Below are 15572 nucleotides of genomic sequence, written 5' to 3'. Positions count from 1 at the left end.
TTGACTAGCATATAATTAATTATGAACCAATATTTTGAGCTATATATATATTTGCCTGTCAGTATTATTAGTAAAATACTTTTATGTAGGAAAAATACCCAACTAGTGAGGGGTTAAGGAAATATTTCAGTGTTATCTACATTTTGTCACAGAGTGAAAGCACCCCAAACAGGCTTAAGACATTGCTGCATGCATTAGAAAGGGAGACTACCAGGATTTTCAGTATATTTCTTCTGGCTATGTGGACAGTGAACTTTTTGATATGTATTTGCCAAAGAATGTTTGATTTTTGGGTTACTACAGGTGGCTCCTGATGGGATATAAGTCAGGTCTGGGAAAGTTTTTCTTTGTTTACTGGATCTACATGAGAAGAATGGCCCAGTGGAGCTGGCATGAACGTGTGTACTGGATTTGGATACCAGCCAGAAGAAGAGACAATTGATACCTCACAGCCATTTATCCGTGAGAGAAAGAGGGACAGAGGGCCCTTTCAGGCCTATCTCCATTACAAAGGAGAAAACAAATGGTCATGGTGGTGGTGGGTATGAAGGATTCAGATCAAGGTCAAGGCAGCAGAGCTGGGTCCTTTGGGTCTTCAGGGGGAATGAAGTCTACTTTTGTTAGGTGGTATTTCTAAGGGAAAGGACATATGATAGTAGCTCCCATTTAGACAGCATTTGAAGATTCAATATTTGTTTGAAGTCCTTTTCCGGTGCCCCACTGTAGTGTGCAGGTGACCCGGAACTCGCAAACGTTTTGTCAGTGGAATACATGCTTCTTACTAAGCAGGAAGTATGGTCCATGTGACTGTGTGCCTGTCATTCAAGGACTGGAGTAGCTCCATTCAGAGAGCTGCCTCACCAGGTTGGGCATAAGTTAATGAACTTTTCAGCTACCGCAGCTCTCAAAGACTGTGGGAGGTTGCGATCTGCATTGGTGGTGGTGGGAGGGTACCAATGAGAACAAAATCACCGGTCCTTTAAAGGTTGAAGATTGCAAATTAAGAGAGAGACAAAAGGTGGTCTTGAAACCTATTCCATGGTGAGTCATTTCTCATCTCTGTCATCTCAACTGTGAAGAAAAATTCATCTGTATTACGAAGCTTGGGAGAGGGGTTCAGTGGACCCTTCAATGTCACAGTACAACAAGTAAGTTTAGTAGGGTGATGTTGGAAGCTGTGCCTGGCTTTGTCCTGGGAATGAAGTGATGTTGATGGGATCTAGTCAACTCCAAGTTGAATATGTCAATAGCATGAGGTGGCCATCCCAACAGCTGCATTATATAGGCTATTATACAGGCATAATGCTAGAGGCAGAATATTCAGAATAATGGAGGCAACTATCCCACTGTCCTCTGTCTTAGAGCACAACCAGAGTATTGTGTCCAATTTGAGGCATGATGCTGACTAATTAGGGCATATTCAGGGGAGGGGGATCAGGTTGGTGAGATGCTTCAGGGTCATGCCCCTTCACCATGGGTGAAGGTACTGGGGGACGGTCAGTCTTCAGGAAAGAAAACTTAGGCATATTCCTTAGGGAAAACACAAGCTAGCTGTTTGCAAGTGTTTGAAGGGCCACCATGATGAAGGATAAGAATTAGTGTGTTTGGACTCAGAGGACAGAATTAGGAGAAATTAGGCAGAATTATAATTAGGTGGAAGTTGCAGGGGCAGATTTTACCTCTGCCTAAGAAAAACTTCCTAACACTTGGAACTGTCCAAAAGTAGAATGGATTGCTTTGGGAGGTAGGAGTTTTCCTTCCCTGGGGGTCTTTGAGCAAAGGCCATCTGAGCAGTTTTCTGGGATTTTGTAGCAGGTATGGGGTTGGAATATATGACCTCTGAGATCATTTCCAACTCTGAGATTGTGTGTGTGTGTGTGTGTGTGTGTGTGTGTGTGTGTGTGTGTGTTTGGAAGAGGATTTATTCACAAAGGTGAATACAGACTTGATTGATGGATGCATTTCTGTTTCTAAGAGGTAAGAATGTGTGTGTGTGTGTGTGTGTGTGTGTGTGTGTGTGTGTGTGATTTCTGAGATACTCTGGGGCTTCACTGAAAGAAAATAGCCCAGTTAGCTGGATAGATCACATCCAGAGGCTGCAGGTCACCAAGTTCACTTCTCTGTAGGCATGGAACCCAAACCAGAGTGACCTAGAAGATGCTATTCATTAAGGAAGCTCCTGAGAATTTTAACCACTTTAACCTCCAAAGTCTGAAGATGTCACAGTGGTTAGAAGATTTAAGGACCTGAGTGTGGTGTGTGGGGAAAATCCAACTTATACTGTTGGTTCAGAGAGAGTAAGGATGACCTATGAAGATTTACTAGCAAATTTGAAGCAGAACAAACGCAGTTGACTTGGCTTCCCATAGACATCTTCTCTCCCAAGCATTGTGTGGTACTGAGCTGTCAGCTGTTGCTTAGTTGGCGTGGCAAACCAGGTAGAAGTCGGTAATTTGCTGTCTTCCATGGTATCTGCCATCAGGTAGATGGTGGTGCCTTCATTGTCAGAATGGCCATATTTTTCACAGAATCCCAGGTTATAGAGTGGGAAGAGACCTTAGACATTGTCTTGGTCTGATCAGCCACAGTCGAACACACTGTACCTTGACTCTGACATAATGATATCATTTTGGTCCTCTTTGAGCACCGAAGGACAACAACCAGTCCATCCACTTCATTTTGCAAAAGAGGAAATTGAGGCCCAGAGAAGTGCCTTTTTCACATTTTTGAGTAGTGATTAGCAGAGGCAAAATTTGAACTTGGGTACAAATCCAGGGTTTTATCCACCACATCTCACTGCCTCTCCAGAGGTGTGGATAAATGGAGGATGAGGTGTGCGATTATACTCAGTTATTTTTCTACATCTTCCAAATTCAAGTGAATTCAACAAGCCATTATTGAGTATCTATTATGTGCAAGAAATTAAAAAGTGGCTATGTCTATCCTTATGGTTTCTTTCAGGTTACCTTGGGGATTTGGATCTTTTCCTGCAAAGGGGCTGGTTTCTGGGATCCAAATGAAAGGGGTTTTGTTGATCCCTAGCGTGAGAACTCGGCCGTCGGTGCCAATGGTGGCTGGCCTCTGACGACTCTTGTCCTTCAGAGCCCCCAGTCAGTGGTGACTTTAATATAACAGTTCCTGGCTAGGCTCGGTGCCATATAGCTCAGCTAACATTTTGAACCTGGGCCCCCAGTCATTCAAGAAGTCATAGTCAATGTCTGAATCTGAGGAGTCTGTGACGAGGCTGCTGAGTGATTCGGCGATGGACTCAGCTCCTTCATAGCCATAGATGTGGAGTGTGTCATATGGGGGTCCACCGCCATCATGGTCCGCCTCATCCTTCTTCACCTCAATCATGACAGCCATCTCCCCACTTACAGCTGGGGGGTGAGCAGGCCTGGGAGGTTTCTGGATCTGAGCATAGAGAGAAGGCCGTGCATCTAGGGCAGACCGGGGTGGCTTCCCTCCTGGTGGCTTTCCACTGCTCTTGTAGGCTGAGTTGAGCACAGATACATCATAGCTGTTGGTATCCATCTCTCCACCGCCTTCCTCATCGTAGGTGACCAGCTGCTCGTGAATTTCTGCTACATTCTTGCCTTGAGCTCTGTCCTGTTTCTTTAACCGTCGACGGAGGATGATGAGAAGCGTGATCACTACAAGTAAAACGTATTTATGTCAGCTCTTACTAAGCACATAGTCAGTCAATCAATAAACATTTACAAAGCACCTACTACGTACTACACACTGTGAGAAACACTGGAGATACAAAAAGAGGCAAAAGACAGTTCCTTCCCCCAAGAAGATAACAATCTAATGGTAGGGCACGTTTCTAACTATGTCACACAATGTCTAAACCGGAAGGGTCCTTAGATTGTGTGAACAAAGAATGTTTCAACATTCTGTGACTTACGTTTTAAAGGTCCCTCTAGTTCTAACACCCTGTGTTCTGTGTTTTAAGTTCCTGTCAATTCTAATAATAATAATAATAATAATGATAGCTAGCATTTGTAAGGTGCTTTAAAGTTTACAAAGAGTTCTAAACTGGAGCAACCTTACAGACAATCTAGGTCAGCTTCCTCATTTTACAGATGAGGAAACTGAGGCCCAGAGGAATGACTTGTTGGGAATCTCACAACAAGTCAGTGGCAGAACCTGCTCTAGAACCAACATTTCATACTACATCCCAACCTGGTGATTCTTTTTATTATGTGATGGCACCTGGCTCAGTTAGATGGCCTTGTCAGTCCCCTTGAAGGGAGAGCTAAAGATTAGTCAGACCACCACTGCACTGACCACTATCTCCTCTCAGACCTCAATGGAGACAACCCAGCACCCTGGACTGAAAAGCTTTGGGAATAGTAATAACCCACTGCCCTCTGCCATCATCCTCTGCCATCACAAGCAACCCTTGTGGAGATGCAGCCTGGCAGCTACCCCTATAGATGCTATAGTCCCGGCTGCTGAAAACCCAGAAAAAAAGTTCTTGTTACCAAAGTCACTGACACTGTCAAATGGGATAGGAAGAAAGGTAAAAGATAGTCCCTGCCCTCAAGGAGCTCTCACAATCTAATGGGAGAGGTGACATACAAACAACTATGTGCAAACAAGATATATACAGGATAAATGGGGAATAATCAGTAAAAAGAAGACACTAGATTTAAGAGAGATTGGGAAAGGCTTCTTGTAGAAGGTGGGATTTTAGCTGGGACTTGAAGGAAACCAGGAGGCAAAGATGAGGAGGGAAGCAGTTCCAGGCACCATGGACAGCTAGCAAAAATTTCCAGAGCTGGCATTTCGAATGTTGTTTGTTGCATTGGCTGGGAGTTAGACAATCTAGGTTTCAATCCTTCCTCTGCCACTTATAAGTTATATGACTTTGGGCAAATTGTTTTATGGCTCTGCCCTTCTCTCCTCTGTAAAATGGGCATAATAATCCCTGTTTCTTGGTGGTATATTAGAAAGAACACTGGACTAGGCCTGTTACACCACAAAGAATGAAGAATATTAGATGTGGAATGGGCTTTTGAGATCATCTAATTTGACTGTCTCATTTTAAAGATGAGAGAATTAAGGCCCAGGGAGAGGAAGAAAATTATGAAAGGTCACAAAGTAAGCTAGTGGCAAAGCCAGGTCAAGAATGTGGGTCTCTAATTCCCACTCCAAGGCTTTAAAAATCATGTCATATACTTCTTGGTTACTCAAAACCTGGCCCCTCCCTCCCTTGTACCCCAAATAAGACCCTACTTTACAAGGTCAAGATTCTTGCACTTACCACCAATGGTGAGGATGCACAGAAAGATGGCCACAAGGGCCTGGATGCTCACTCCAACCGTCCTGGCTGGCTCTTCACAGAACGTGGGCTCCCCATGGTCATTGCATTTGCAGACTGTGATGACAAGGGTAGTGGTGCCTGTAAGGCTGGGTTTCCCATTGTCAGCAATGACCACAGGAAGGTAGTGAACCTTGGCTCTCTCCCGATCAAACTGACCATATTTCACTGTGATGTTGGCTGAATTGTCTGAAAGGGAAAGTACATCTGGATAACGTCATTGATCTGACACAACTGCTAATATCCTGGGAGTCTGGCACAATGCTGTTGTGGGCTCATAATATCATATACAGGGTTCCAAGAGAAGTTGGAGATCATCTTGTCCAACCAATTATTCTATAAAGGAGGAAACTGAGGCCCATAGAAATGAATTCACTTGCCTAAGTATACAGGTAGTAAGTTATACAGGTAGTAAATGGCAGAACTGGGATTCAAATGAGATAATATTTGTAAAGTGCCTAGCATAGTGACTGGCATATAGTAGGTTCTTAATAAAGGCTTGTTCTCTTCCCTTTCTTTCCCTTCCCTTCCCTTTTCTTCCCTTCTGTTCTCTTCTCTTTCCTTCCTTTCCCTTTTCTTCCCTCCCTTCCCTTTGCTTCATTTCCTTTATCTTCCCTTCCCTTTCTTTCTATTCTCTTCCCCATCCTTCCCTTCCCTTCCCCTTTTCAACTTTATTTCCCTAGCTTTCCCTTCCCTTCCCTTCTCTTCCTTTCTTTCCCTTTCCCTTTCTTTCTTTCCATTCTCTTCCTTTCCCTTTCTCTTTCTTTCCATTCTCTTCTCTTCCTTTTCCTTCCTTTCCCTTTTCTTCCTTCCTTTTCTTTTCATTTCCTTTCCTTCCCTTTCCTTCCCCATCCTTCCCTATCTTTCCCTTTCATTCTCTTCCCTATCCTTCCCTTCTCTAGTCTTCCCTTCCCTATCTTTTCTATCATTCCCTTCCTTGTCTTTTCCTCCCTATTCTTCTCTTCTTTTCCTTTTCCTATCCTTCCTTTCTCTTCCCAAACCCAAATCCTTCTATTATAGGTTCAGCATTCTTTCAGTTCTACTTTGTTGAGTTTTCAGCCTTTAAATTACACCTGGATTACCATATTGGTTTCCTAACTCTGTAATTCGCTTTCCCCATTTGTAAATGAGGGAGTTGGACCAAATGATCTCTAAGTGTTCTGAAAGACCTGAGTTCAAATCCTGCTTCAGACACTAGCTATGTGATCCTAGGTAAATCACTTAATCTCTCCCAACCTTAAAATATAAAATAGGCATTATGACAGCACTACCCTATAGGGTCATTATGAACGTTAAATAAGATGACATATCTAAAGCACTCTGAAATCCTTAGAACACTGTATAAATGCTAGATATTATTATCTCTAAAGTTTCTTCTAGTTGTAAGTCCTGAGGTTACAAAAGAACTTGGCCTGATAATCTTGGCTGTACTTTCTCTTTTTGAATTGAGTTGGAAAATTGGGTTGCATGAGAGACAGTGTGGTAGCCTGCAAAGATCACAAGACTTGGAATTAGGAGACACGGGTTAAAATCCTGACTGGTCCTAATTGCATGATACTGTGCAAATAATTTAACCTTTTTCCATTATATTTTCCTTCTATATAAAATGGGAAAAATAATACTTCTAGTACCTAGCAAGTCAAGTTAACATATATTTAAATGCCTACTAGGTGTCAGACACTTTGTTAAGTGCCAAGGATGCAAATAGAGGCAAAAGATAGTCTCTGCTCTTAAGAAGGGGAACACCATGTTCAAAGAACTCTGTGTAAATAGGTTATAGATAGGATAAATTAGAGATAAAACTGACAGAAGGAATACATTAGCATGAAGGAGGATCAGGGAAGATTTCTTGTAAAAGAGAAGAATCTAGTTGGTACTGGAAGCCAGAGGAGCTAAGAGGTGGAGATGAGGAGAGAGAATTTCAGGCATGGGGGACAGACAGTGAAAATGCCCTGAACTGGGAGATGGGATGTCTTATACAAGGACTGCCACGGAGGTCCGTGTCACCACATGGAGAACAATAAAGTGTAAATAGTCCAGACAGGTTAGGAAGGGGATGGATTATGGAGGTCTTTAAATGGCAGAGAATTTTATATTTGGACCTAGAGATAATAGGAAGCCACTGGAATATATTAAATAGGAAGGTGACATGGTCCTACCTGTGCTTTGGGAAGATCAATTTGACTGCTGAGTGGAGTGGGGAGAGACTTGAGGCAGCAAGAGCAGCCAGAAAGAGAGTCGATGGAATTGTTGGAAGGGATGGGAAATTCTTCATAAATTTTGAGGTGCCGTAGAAGTGTGATGTTATTTTAAGTATCACTATAACAAGAGCTCTCGTAGAGATACAATACCTCGATTTTCTGTCAGGGTAAAATTGCTGTCCTCTTTGCTCAGGGAGTATTTGAACTTCACATCCAGTGGTGTTACGTCCTTGTCTGTGGCCATGATCCTTGTGACTAACTGTAGTGATTGAAAAGAAGGAATTGGGGAGTCAGTTCTGCATAAAACAGGGTAGCGAATTGGGTGTAGAAACATTGTTTCTCAATAGTGGAAAATGAACAATCTATGGGCACAGCTTCAGAATAGGCTAGAATTACCACATCCATATGGCACCATGTATCTCTCTGGGAACTCCTGTGCACAGGAACAAGTAGAACCCCAGGCAAATTTTAGGATTTGTCATTGTTGTTCAGCCATTTCAGTCGTGACTGACTCTTTATGACCCGATTTGGGGTTTTCTTGGCAGAGATATTAAAATGGTTTGCCATTTCCTTCTCCAGCTCATTTTACAGATGAGGAAACTAAGGTAAATTGGGTGAAGTGATTTGCCCAGGGACACACAAGGAGGGTAAGTATCTGAGGCCAAATTTGAACTAATGTCTTCCTGACTCAAGGCCTGGCACTCTATCCACTAGGCTACCTAGCTGCCCTAATTTTGGGATTACAAATCCCATTTAGAGGAAAGTGATTTTCTTGATCGAAGGGGCCAGCCCTTGGGTGTTGGGGGTGGGCAATAAGACTGCTCTAGTAGCTCTTCAAAATATTGAGGGAACCTCTACTCTGAAAATCCTATATTCAGAGAAAGTCTTTCACTTTACCCACAATCCCCTTGCACATAAACAAACTTACTTTGAAAGATTAGGTCAAATGGCCAGACCAGATATTTCATGGGTCTGTGTGGGCAAGTTCCAAGGGAAGAAGGAAGTTCCTAATTGAGTCTTTTTAACTATTACCCTTAAAGGCCTGTGGGTTTCTATGCCTTGAGAGGAACTTTGAGAAGAAACCAGTCACCACAACCATTCTGTCTGCAGGGTTGAGCAATTTACAGTGAGAGAATAGTAGTGTTGCCTCTGGGTTCTTTTTTTCCCCCAATTTCTTAGCTTTTTAATAAATTTCAATTTTGTACCAGAGCCTGGTGGCTACCTTAGTAATAGAAGTAATTTTAGACATCCTGAAAATAAATACATCACAAAAACAAATAAAGGGTGAAAACAACCAGGAGCTATTCTTCTGAACTGTAGGATTACTGTCATCAGCCAAGACTGCCATGTGTTTTAGGTGTGTAGACGTGGGGGCTGTCCACTGTCCATTCGCTTCAATTTGTGGGATGTCAGAATTGGGAGAGATCTTAGAACATTCCACTCAACTCATTCTTGAATGAATGAATTAAAAGCATTTACTATGTGCCCGCCACTGTGCTAAGCGTTGGGGATACAAATACAAAAGTGAGGTAGTTGCTGCCTTCAAGGGGCTTACATTCTAATGGGGGAGACAATACATAGGAGAATTTTGGCCAGGGAAGGGAGTTATGGTCTTTGAAGTCACAAAGGACCAAGAAAATTGCCTCTGGAAAGAGGCAAATGTGTGTGAGGTGGGGGGTGAAGGTGGAAATGGGGAAAAGAGGGTAGGAGCAGCAGGTATAAAATTGGTCAGGGTGAAAATGAGGGTTCAGGGGTCCTGGAGAGCATCAAGTTGAGTGGCTCAGCTCTTCCTAGGCACAGCCTCTGGAAGGAATCTTAAAACCTAGAATTTAGAGCTGAAAAGTACCTCAGAACTTAAAATGTTCAAATGTTAAAGTTGGATCACAAATGTCAGAGCTGGAAAGGACCTTAGGACATAGGGAGAATACCAGATCTGGAAAGGACTTCAAAGATCAGCTAGTCTAATGCTCTCATTTTGTATGTAAAGTTGATGTGGTTGAAATTGGCAAGCTGGAGCAAGTATGGCATCCCAGCATATCCTTGAGGAGCAAAGCTAGCTGTGACAGAGAAGGGAGATATTAAGGAGACTACAGACATTTTGAGGCAGAAAACTCAGGCTGAGGGAAATCCTAATAAAAGGCCTGATCTTTTCCCAACACATCCTTCTTGTGGAAATCTGACCATATAAACTTAATATAATCCTATAATATAATATCAATCCTATAATATAATCTCATGTTTCATTATCCAAAAGTTTCCAGTAAGCTGAAGCTTGCCTCAACCACAAAAATGCCAGGGGTTCACTAGAGACAGATACAAATATAGAGTTAGGCAGAAGACTCAACTTCTCCCTAGATGTTAGGACTTTTCTTAAGTAGGGGCTCAGAGTGATTTTTGTGATTAAACTCATAACTTTTCATCTAAAATAAATGCCTTAAAACTGAAGAAGAGGGAACAGTGTGGACCTTAGGGGGAATTATGTTGTGCCCTAGGCCAAAAACAAGCTAATTATTATAGCTGGGAGCTACATATAGATAAGAAAATGGAATCCCCTAGTCATAGAACACTGGACTGATGTCAGGAGATTTGGGTTTTGATCCTCAGTCTGCTGCTAACTATCTGTGTGACCTGGGGCAAGTCTTTGACCTGCTCTGGGCATCCGTGTGCTTCTCTGTGGATTGAAGGAGTTAGAGCAGGTGGTCTCAGATGTTCTTTTTAATTTACATCTTGTCTGATGTGATCCTACTTCCTGACTCAAGTGTAAACATACCCAGCTTACCCTCCCCCCAAACCTGTGGTGCCCCCAGGATGACAATGGCTAGGGACACAGGGTTTCTAGGGTACTCACTGTTCCGGGGGCAGCATTCTCGCACACTTTTGCATCATTGGGTTGTGCAATCTCTGGGGCATTGTCATTCTCATCCAGGATCTCTATGTGAACTTGAACAATGGATTCTAGGCCAGTGGGTTTCCCTGGGGATAGGAAATGATGATATTACTTTTAAATCACACCTCCTTCTTTGGTACTTGTGACTATATGACTCAAGCAAGTCAGACTTAGGAAATGACAAAGCCACAGGGGTGTCATCATCACAGGGCTCCTTGCTTTGTGAGGATGGCTGGTGCCCCAAAGATCTGAGATTTATTGACACAAGTGCCCATGACTCAATCCTTCTTCTGTCATCACCAAGACAAAATGGGGTAGAGTGGTGGAAAGAGTCCCTGACTGGGAAAGCAGGAGACCTGATTTCTAGCCCTAGCTCTGTCACTAACCAGCTTTGTGACCTTTCACAAGTTAACCCCTCTTGCGAGATCTCAGTTGCCTCATCTGTAACTTTTCATCTGAAACTAAGGCTTGGAGAGATACAATTTCTTATCCAAGCACTACATCTTGGACTTGAACCCAGGTCTTCTGACACCAAGCCCAACATTCTTACTACACAATAATGAGCAAAGAACAAGCACACAATAAATACTTGTTGGTTGCTTATCTGTACCATCTTGCTTGTCCCTATCTTCCTCAGCTTTGGTTGGCTTTTCTCTTCTCCTTTCCAAAAAGACACATGAATGTTTTCTAAAGTCTTCCCTCCCAGCCTTTGTCAGAAAGAGGCAAACAGAGAGGAAAAAAAGAGGGAGCCCCAGAAGGGACATCCCCCATTGGCAGCTCACCATGAAGATCCATCTCTTTGGCTTCAACAGTCAGGTTATACCAAGGGTAGATTTCACGGTCTAATTCCTTAAGATTGGAAATGTAACCCTGCTTGGAGATTTTGAAAAATTGTCCTCTATCGCTGGTCTTCCGGATGTGGTATCTACATTATGGGAGAAAAGACATCTCCTGGAATATCTTTCCAATACCCTTTACATGCTTTCATTGGGTTTGCTGTCTTGTAGATGGGGAATCTAAGACTAAAGGAAGGTAAGTAACTTTTTCAAAGTCATATAGCTACATATTAAGCAGGGACAAGTCAGGTTGGCCTTGGATGTTAATGACATTTGAGATTATGCACTTTTGCATGGGAACTCTAATTATTCTGGCTATGGGAGAAATAGTATATTAGAAAGAACTCTGGGTTGTGGGTCACAACACGTGTTATGGTACTGATCTCTATGATCTTGGGCATGTCTTTCCTCCATTCTGGGTCTCAGTTCTCTTTTCTTGTGGTTACTTACTAGTTGTTTAACCATGGGCACAATTACTTCCAGAAGGTGAGCCATCTTAGCCTCAGTTTACTCTTCTATAAATTTGGAATTCATAATACTTATACTACCCAATTCACAGGGTTGTTCTGAGGAAAACACTCTGTAAACCTTTGTTGTTGTTGTTGTTCAGTCATATCTGATTCTTCATGACCCCATTTGGGGTTTCCTTGGTGAAGATACTGGAGTGGTTTGACATTTCCTTCTCCAGCTCATTTTATAGATGAGGAAACTGAGGCAAACAGGGTTAAATGACTTGCCCAGGGTCACACAGCTAGTAAGTGTATGAGGCCAGATTTGAAGTCAAGAAGATGAGTCTTCCTGACTCCAGGCCCAGCACTCTGTGTACCTACACCTTCAGGTACTACAGAAATATGAGCAGGGGTGTTTTGGTAAATGTTTAACAAATATTCCCTTGGGAAAAAAGAGTATGAACTACACACTTTTATGTTTAATCTGCATTATTAACAGTTTCTTAAGTCTAAGTGATCAGCAGAACAATACACCAAACCCTGATTTGTAGAGTTTTCTGATTTCTGAAATGTTAAGTGCTCGTACTGAAAATTTAACAATCCCCTTATGAGCTGGATCCAGCACACCCTTGAGTGTGAGTTATCATTATTATTTGATTCTTGAAGGGTTGGGATATAGGCAGAAAGTTGGCAGGTTAGGGTCTGTCTATTGTGTGGGGAAAATAGTGAGGGGTCTTGGGAAATGAGAGGGAGCCTGAGATCTTGGGAAGTGAGGGTTAGGATGTCATAAGGTGGGAAAGAAAGGGAAAATGGATCAAAGGAGAGAGCATTAGATTTCTAATCAGATCTAGGTTTGATTCCCAGCTCTGCCACTGAGACTTGTGTGGCCACAGTTTCCTCATCTGTAAAATGAGAGGGTTGGACTAGATGGCCTCTAGAGTCCCCTTCCATTTTAGCATTCCATGTTTTATATTTACATTTGGCATTTTAAGTCTTTCGCCATCTTACTTCTAGCCTATCTTTCTAGGCTTACGCATTATTGCCCTTTACATGCTTTATATTCTAACCAAACTGGCTTCCTTGCTGCTTCCTGGATAACATGTTCCATTTCCTGCCTCCCTGACTTTGCACAGGCTGTGTCCCATGCCCAGGAATGCTCTCCTTCCTCACTTCCACCTCTTGGAACCCCTTGATCTCTTCAAGACTCAGCACAAGATTCACTTCCTTCACGAGGCCTTTCTTGATCCTTCTAATTGTGAGTACCCCTCCTCAATCCCTCCCTGTCACTGTGTATTTATTTTGATTGCGTCTTGCATTTACCCCTCTGTGAACATATTTTATCTCCCTGGTGGAAGGTAAGCTACTTGAGGGCAGGAACCATCTTACTTTAGCCTTTGTATTTTCTAGCACCTAGGACAGCACCTGACACCAAGTTGCTACTTAAGAAATGTTTGGCAAATCTATTCATTGAAAGTTCCTTCCATCTCTAAAATCCCATGAATCTGTTGGAAGGAGGCAAACAAGGGATTGTATTTGGGTATCATTCCCCTCCCCAAAGTCACAGAAAACAGTTCCCTCTTACTCAATGTTCCTTTGAGCTGCGTCAGGATCCTTGGCTAACACTGAGCCGATTATAGGTTTCTTTTGGTTTTCCATCAGCTTGAAGTGGTAGAAACGTTGAGAGAAGACTGGAGGCTCATCCACATCAGTGACATTGATGTGAACAACAGCTAGGTTCTTTGAGGGAACGTTATTCAGGTACCGGAGGTTAATTGTTGGGTCCGTTGCCTCGATGGTGAAGCTATATTCTTTGATGTGCTCGTAATCCAGGGGCTAGGAAAGAGAAGGGAACGCTTGGAAAGAGCCATGAACTTGGAGTTTGGAAATCTGGATTGTAGGGAGAGGCCAAATTGCTTTTTTTCCTCCTGGATCTGTTTTCTTATTTGTAAAATGGAGATGGTAATAATCTCTGCTCTGTCTATAAAGAGTGCTAGGGGACTGAGTTATTATTACAAATGTGAAATACAGTCAAATGGATTCAAATTCTCATTGATTCATGGAGATATAGACCTAAAGGTTAGGTCAATGCGGTCAGCACTGCTTGCATAAAACAGCAGGAGCCCCTTCCTCCAACTCTGTTTTGGACGTAATTACTTATGCTCCATGAATCTGACCCATCCCTCCAGATGGTCATATTCTATCTTCTGCAGGAAGACTTTCTAGACCACTCAAGCCCAGATATTGCTGTCCCAGAAAAGTAAGCCCATACATCCCTCATACACATTTTGTATCTATTGCTTTGTATTGTTAGGCAGGAAGTCAGAAGGATAAGATCTGTCCACACTTAGATGGGGAATGTAGAGTGTTCTTGGCATATGCATTCACTAGTTTCTCTCCTTCCTGAGGGCTGGAACAGATCTTAAACTTCCCTATCATGGCCCACAACACTGGGCGTTGATTGCTGACTGGTGGATTGATGTACCTCCAGTAGACTGGGTAGGCTTATGGGATTTGGGGTCAGTCTTACCAAAGGAAAGGAAACAAATGAACCCCTTGCCCTGCTCTGCCTCAGACACTTAGTACTTTAGTCTTGGTTGCTGGAGTTGTTGGGGTCATTATGGAAGCATTTCTAAATCTATCAGAAAAAACACAGAATTTCTGCTTTGGAAGGGATGTCATTCCTCTAACAGTAATAGCTAGAATTTACATAGTGCTTTAAAGTTTACAAAGTGCTTGACAAATATGATCTTATTTTATCCTTACGACAACCCTGGGAGGTAGGTTCTCTTATTATTAACTCATTTTAAAAATGAGGAAACTGAGGCAGAGTTCATGTGCCCTCTTTGCTTCACCTTCATGTGCTCCATGTACCTTCATGGGTTTGATGATGCCTTGGTTCCTGGAAGCATCGAGTTCAATGACGAAGGTGTCCCTGTATTCTCCTTGGACGATGCTGTACTTGGTCATTCGGTTCTGGGGCTCATCAGGGTCTTCGACAGTCAGGGACCCCAGGGGGCTTCCCACTCGAATATCTTCAGGAACCACAAATTTGTAATTTGCTGCTCCACAAAAGAAATGTTAGGGAGAGTTTGGTTAATAAGCTGTGCCTCTTAATTTACATTAATTAGATAGACCATTACTTTGCAGGGAATCTGGGTGAATTATGTCCCAGACAACAAAGTCACATAGCTTTAATGGTACAAGTAATCCCTGTTCACAGGTTTCCCAGCACTGTTTTCTTTCCCCATAAAGTACTGGGCAAAATTTATGCTCCTCTCTTGTCCTGGCTTGTTTTCCTTATTAATAAGAGCTGTATGGACAATAGCACCAGCCTAGTCCATTCTATCATCCTTGCTATTCCTCAGGTCATCTGACTAAGAAAAGAAGCTCCTTGAAGGCCGGGATTATTTTATTTTTGTCTTTGTATACTTAGAGTTTACCACAGTGCTTACAACACAGCAGATACTCAATGGTTGCTAGTTGATTGATTGATAGAGGTGCTAGATATCAATCTATCAAACATTTTTATTAAGTTTCTACTGTATTCTAGGAATTATTCTAGATATTGGGGACACAAAATCAGAAATTAAACAGTCCATGTAAACCCTAATCTATCCACAGTCTCTTGTTCAGGTTCCCGTGGGACCAACAACATTCATTTAAGAGAGCATTGGGGCAATGGTATATGATGACTCAGTCCGTGACCAGGGTTAGGGCTGGGATTGGGTTTAGGCTGTAAATTGGATTAGGATTTGGTCTAGGGCTGAACCAAAAGGAGGTTAAGTGACTTGCCTATGGTCACACAATTAGGAAGTATCTGAGTCTGGATTTGAATGCAGGTCTTCCTGGCTCCAGATCTAGTGCTCTATC

The 15572-nt window shown here is 42.6% G+C and overlaps 1 protein-coding gene across 4 annotated transcripts in view; it reads right to left on the bottom strand.

The window, feature by feature from the left end:
* Nucleotides 1-2636: 2636 nt before the first annotated feature.
* Nucleotides 2637-15572, bottom strand: part of LOC114027891 (cadherin-5-like) — a 49998-nt gene continuing 37062 nt past the window's right edge. For all 4 annotated transcript variants that reach the window (XM_027842067.1, XM_027842066.1, XM_027842068.1 and 1 more), the window contains 7 exons: nucleotides 14574-14761; nucleotides 13285-13535; nucleotides 11200-11342; nucleotides 10379-10503; nucleotides 7681-7789; nucleotides 5273-5518; nucleotides 2637-3653 (listed from right to left, as the gene is read on the bottom strand). In XM_027842067.1, the coding sequence (XP_027697868.1) occupies nucleotides 3124-3653; nucleotides 5273-5518; nucleotides 7681-7789; nucleotides 10379-10503; nucleotides 11200-11342; nucleotides 13285-13535; nucleotides 14574-14761 (1592 nt within the window). In that variant the 3' untranslated portion in view covers nucleotides 2637-3123. The remainder of the gene's footprint in view (nucleotides 3654-5272; nucleotides 5519-7680; nucleotides 7790-10378; nucleotides 10504-11199; nucleotides 11343-13284; nucleotides 13536-14573; nucleotides 14762-15572) is intronic.

This window comes from Vombatus ursinus, unplaced genomic scaffold (assembly GCF_900497805.2).
Source record: "Vombatus ursinus unplaced genomic scaffold, bare-nosed wombat genome assembly UNPS02014864.1, whole genome shotgun sequence".
NCBI lineage: Eukaryota > Metazoa > Chordata > Mammalia > Diprotodontia > Vombatidae > Vombatus > Vombatus ursinus.
Note: the sequence above shows the minus strand (reverse complement) of the source record. Positions and strands in the feature narration are given on the sequence as shown.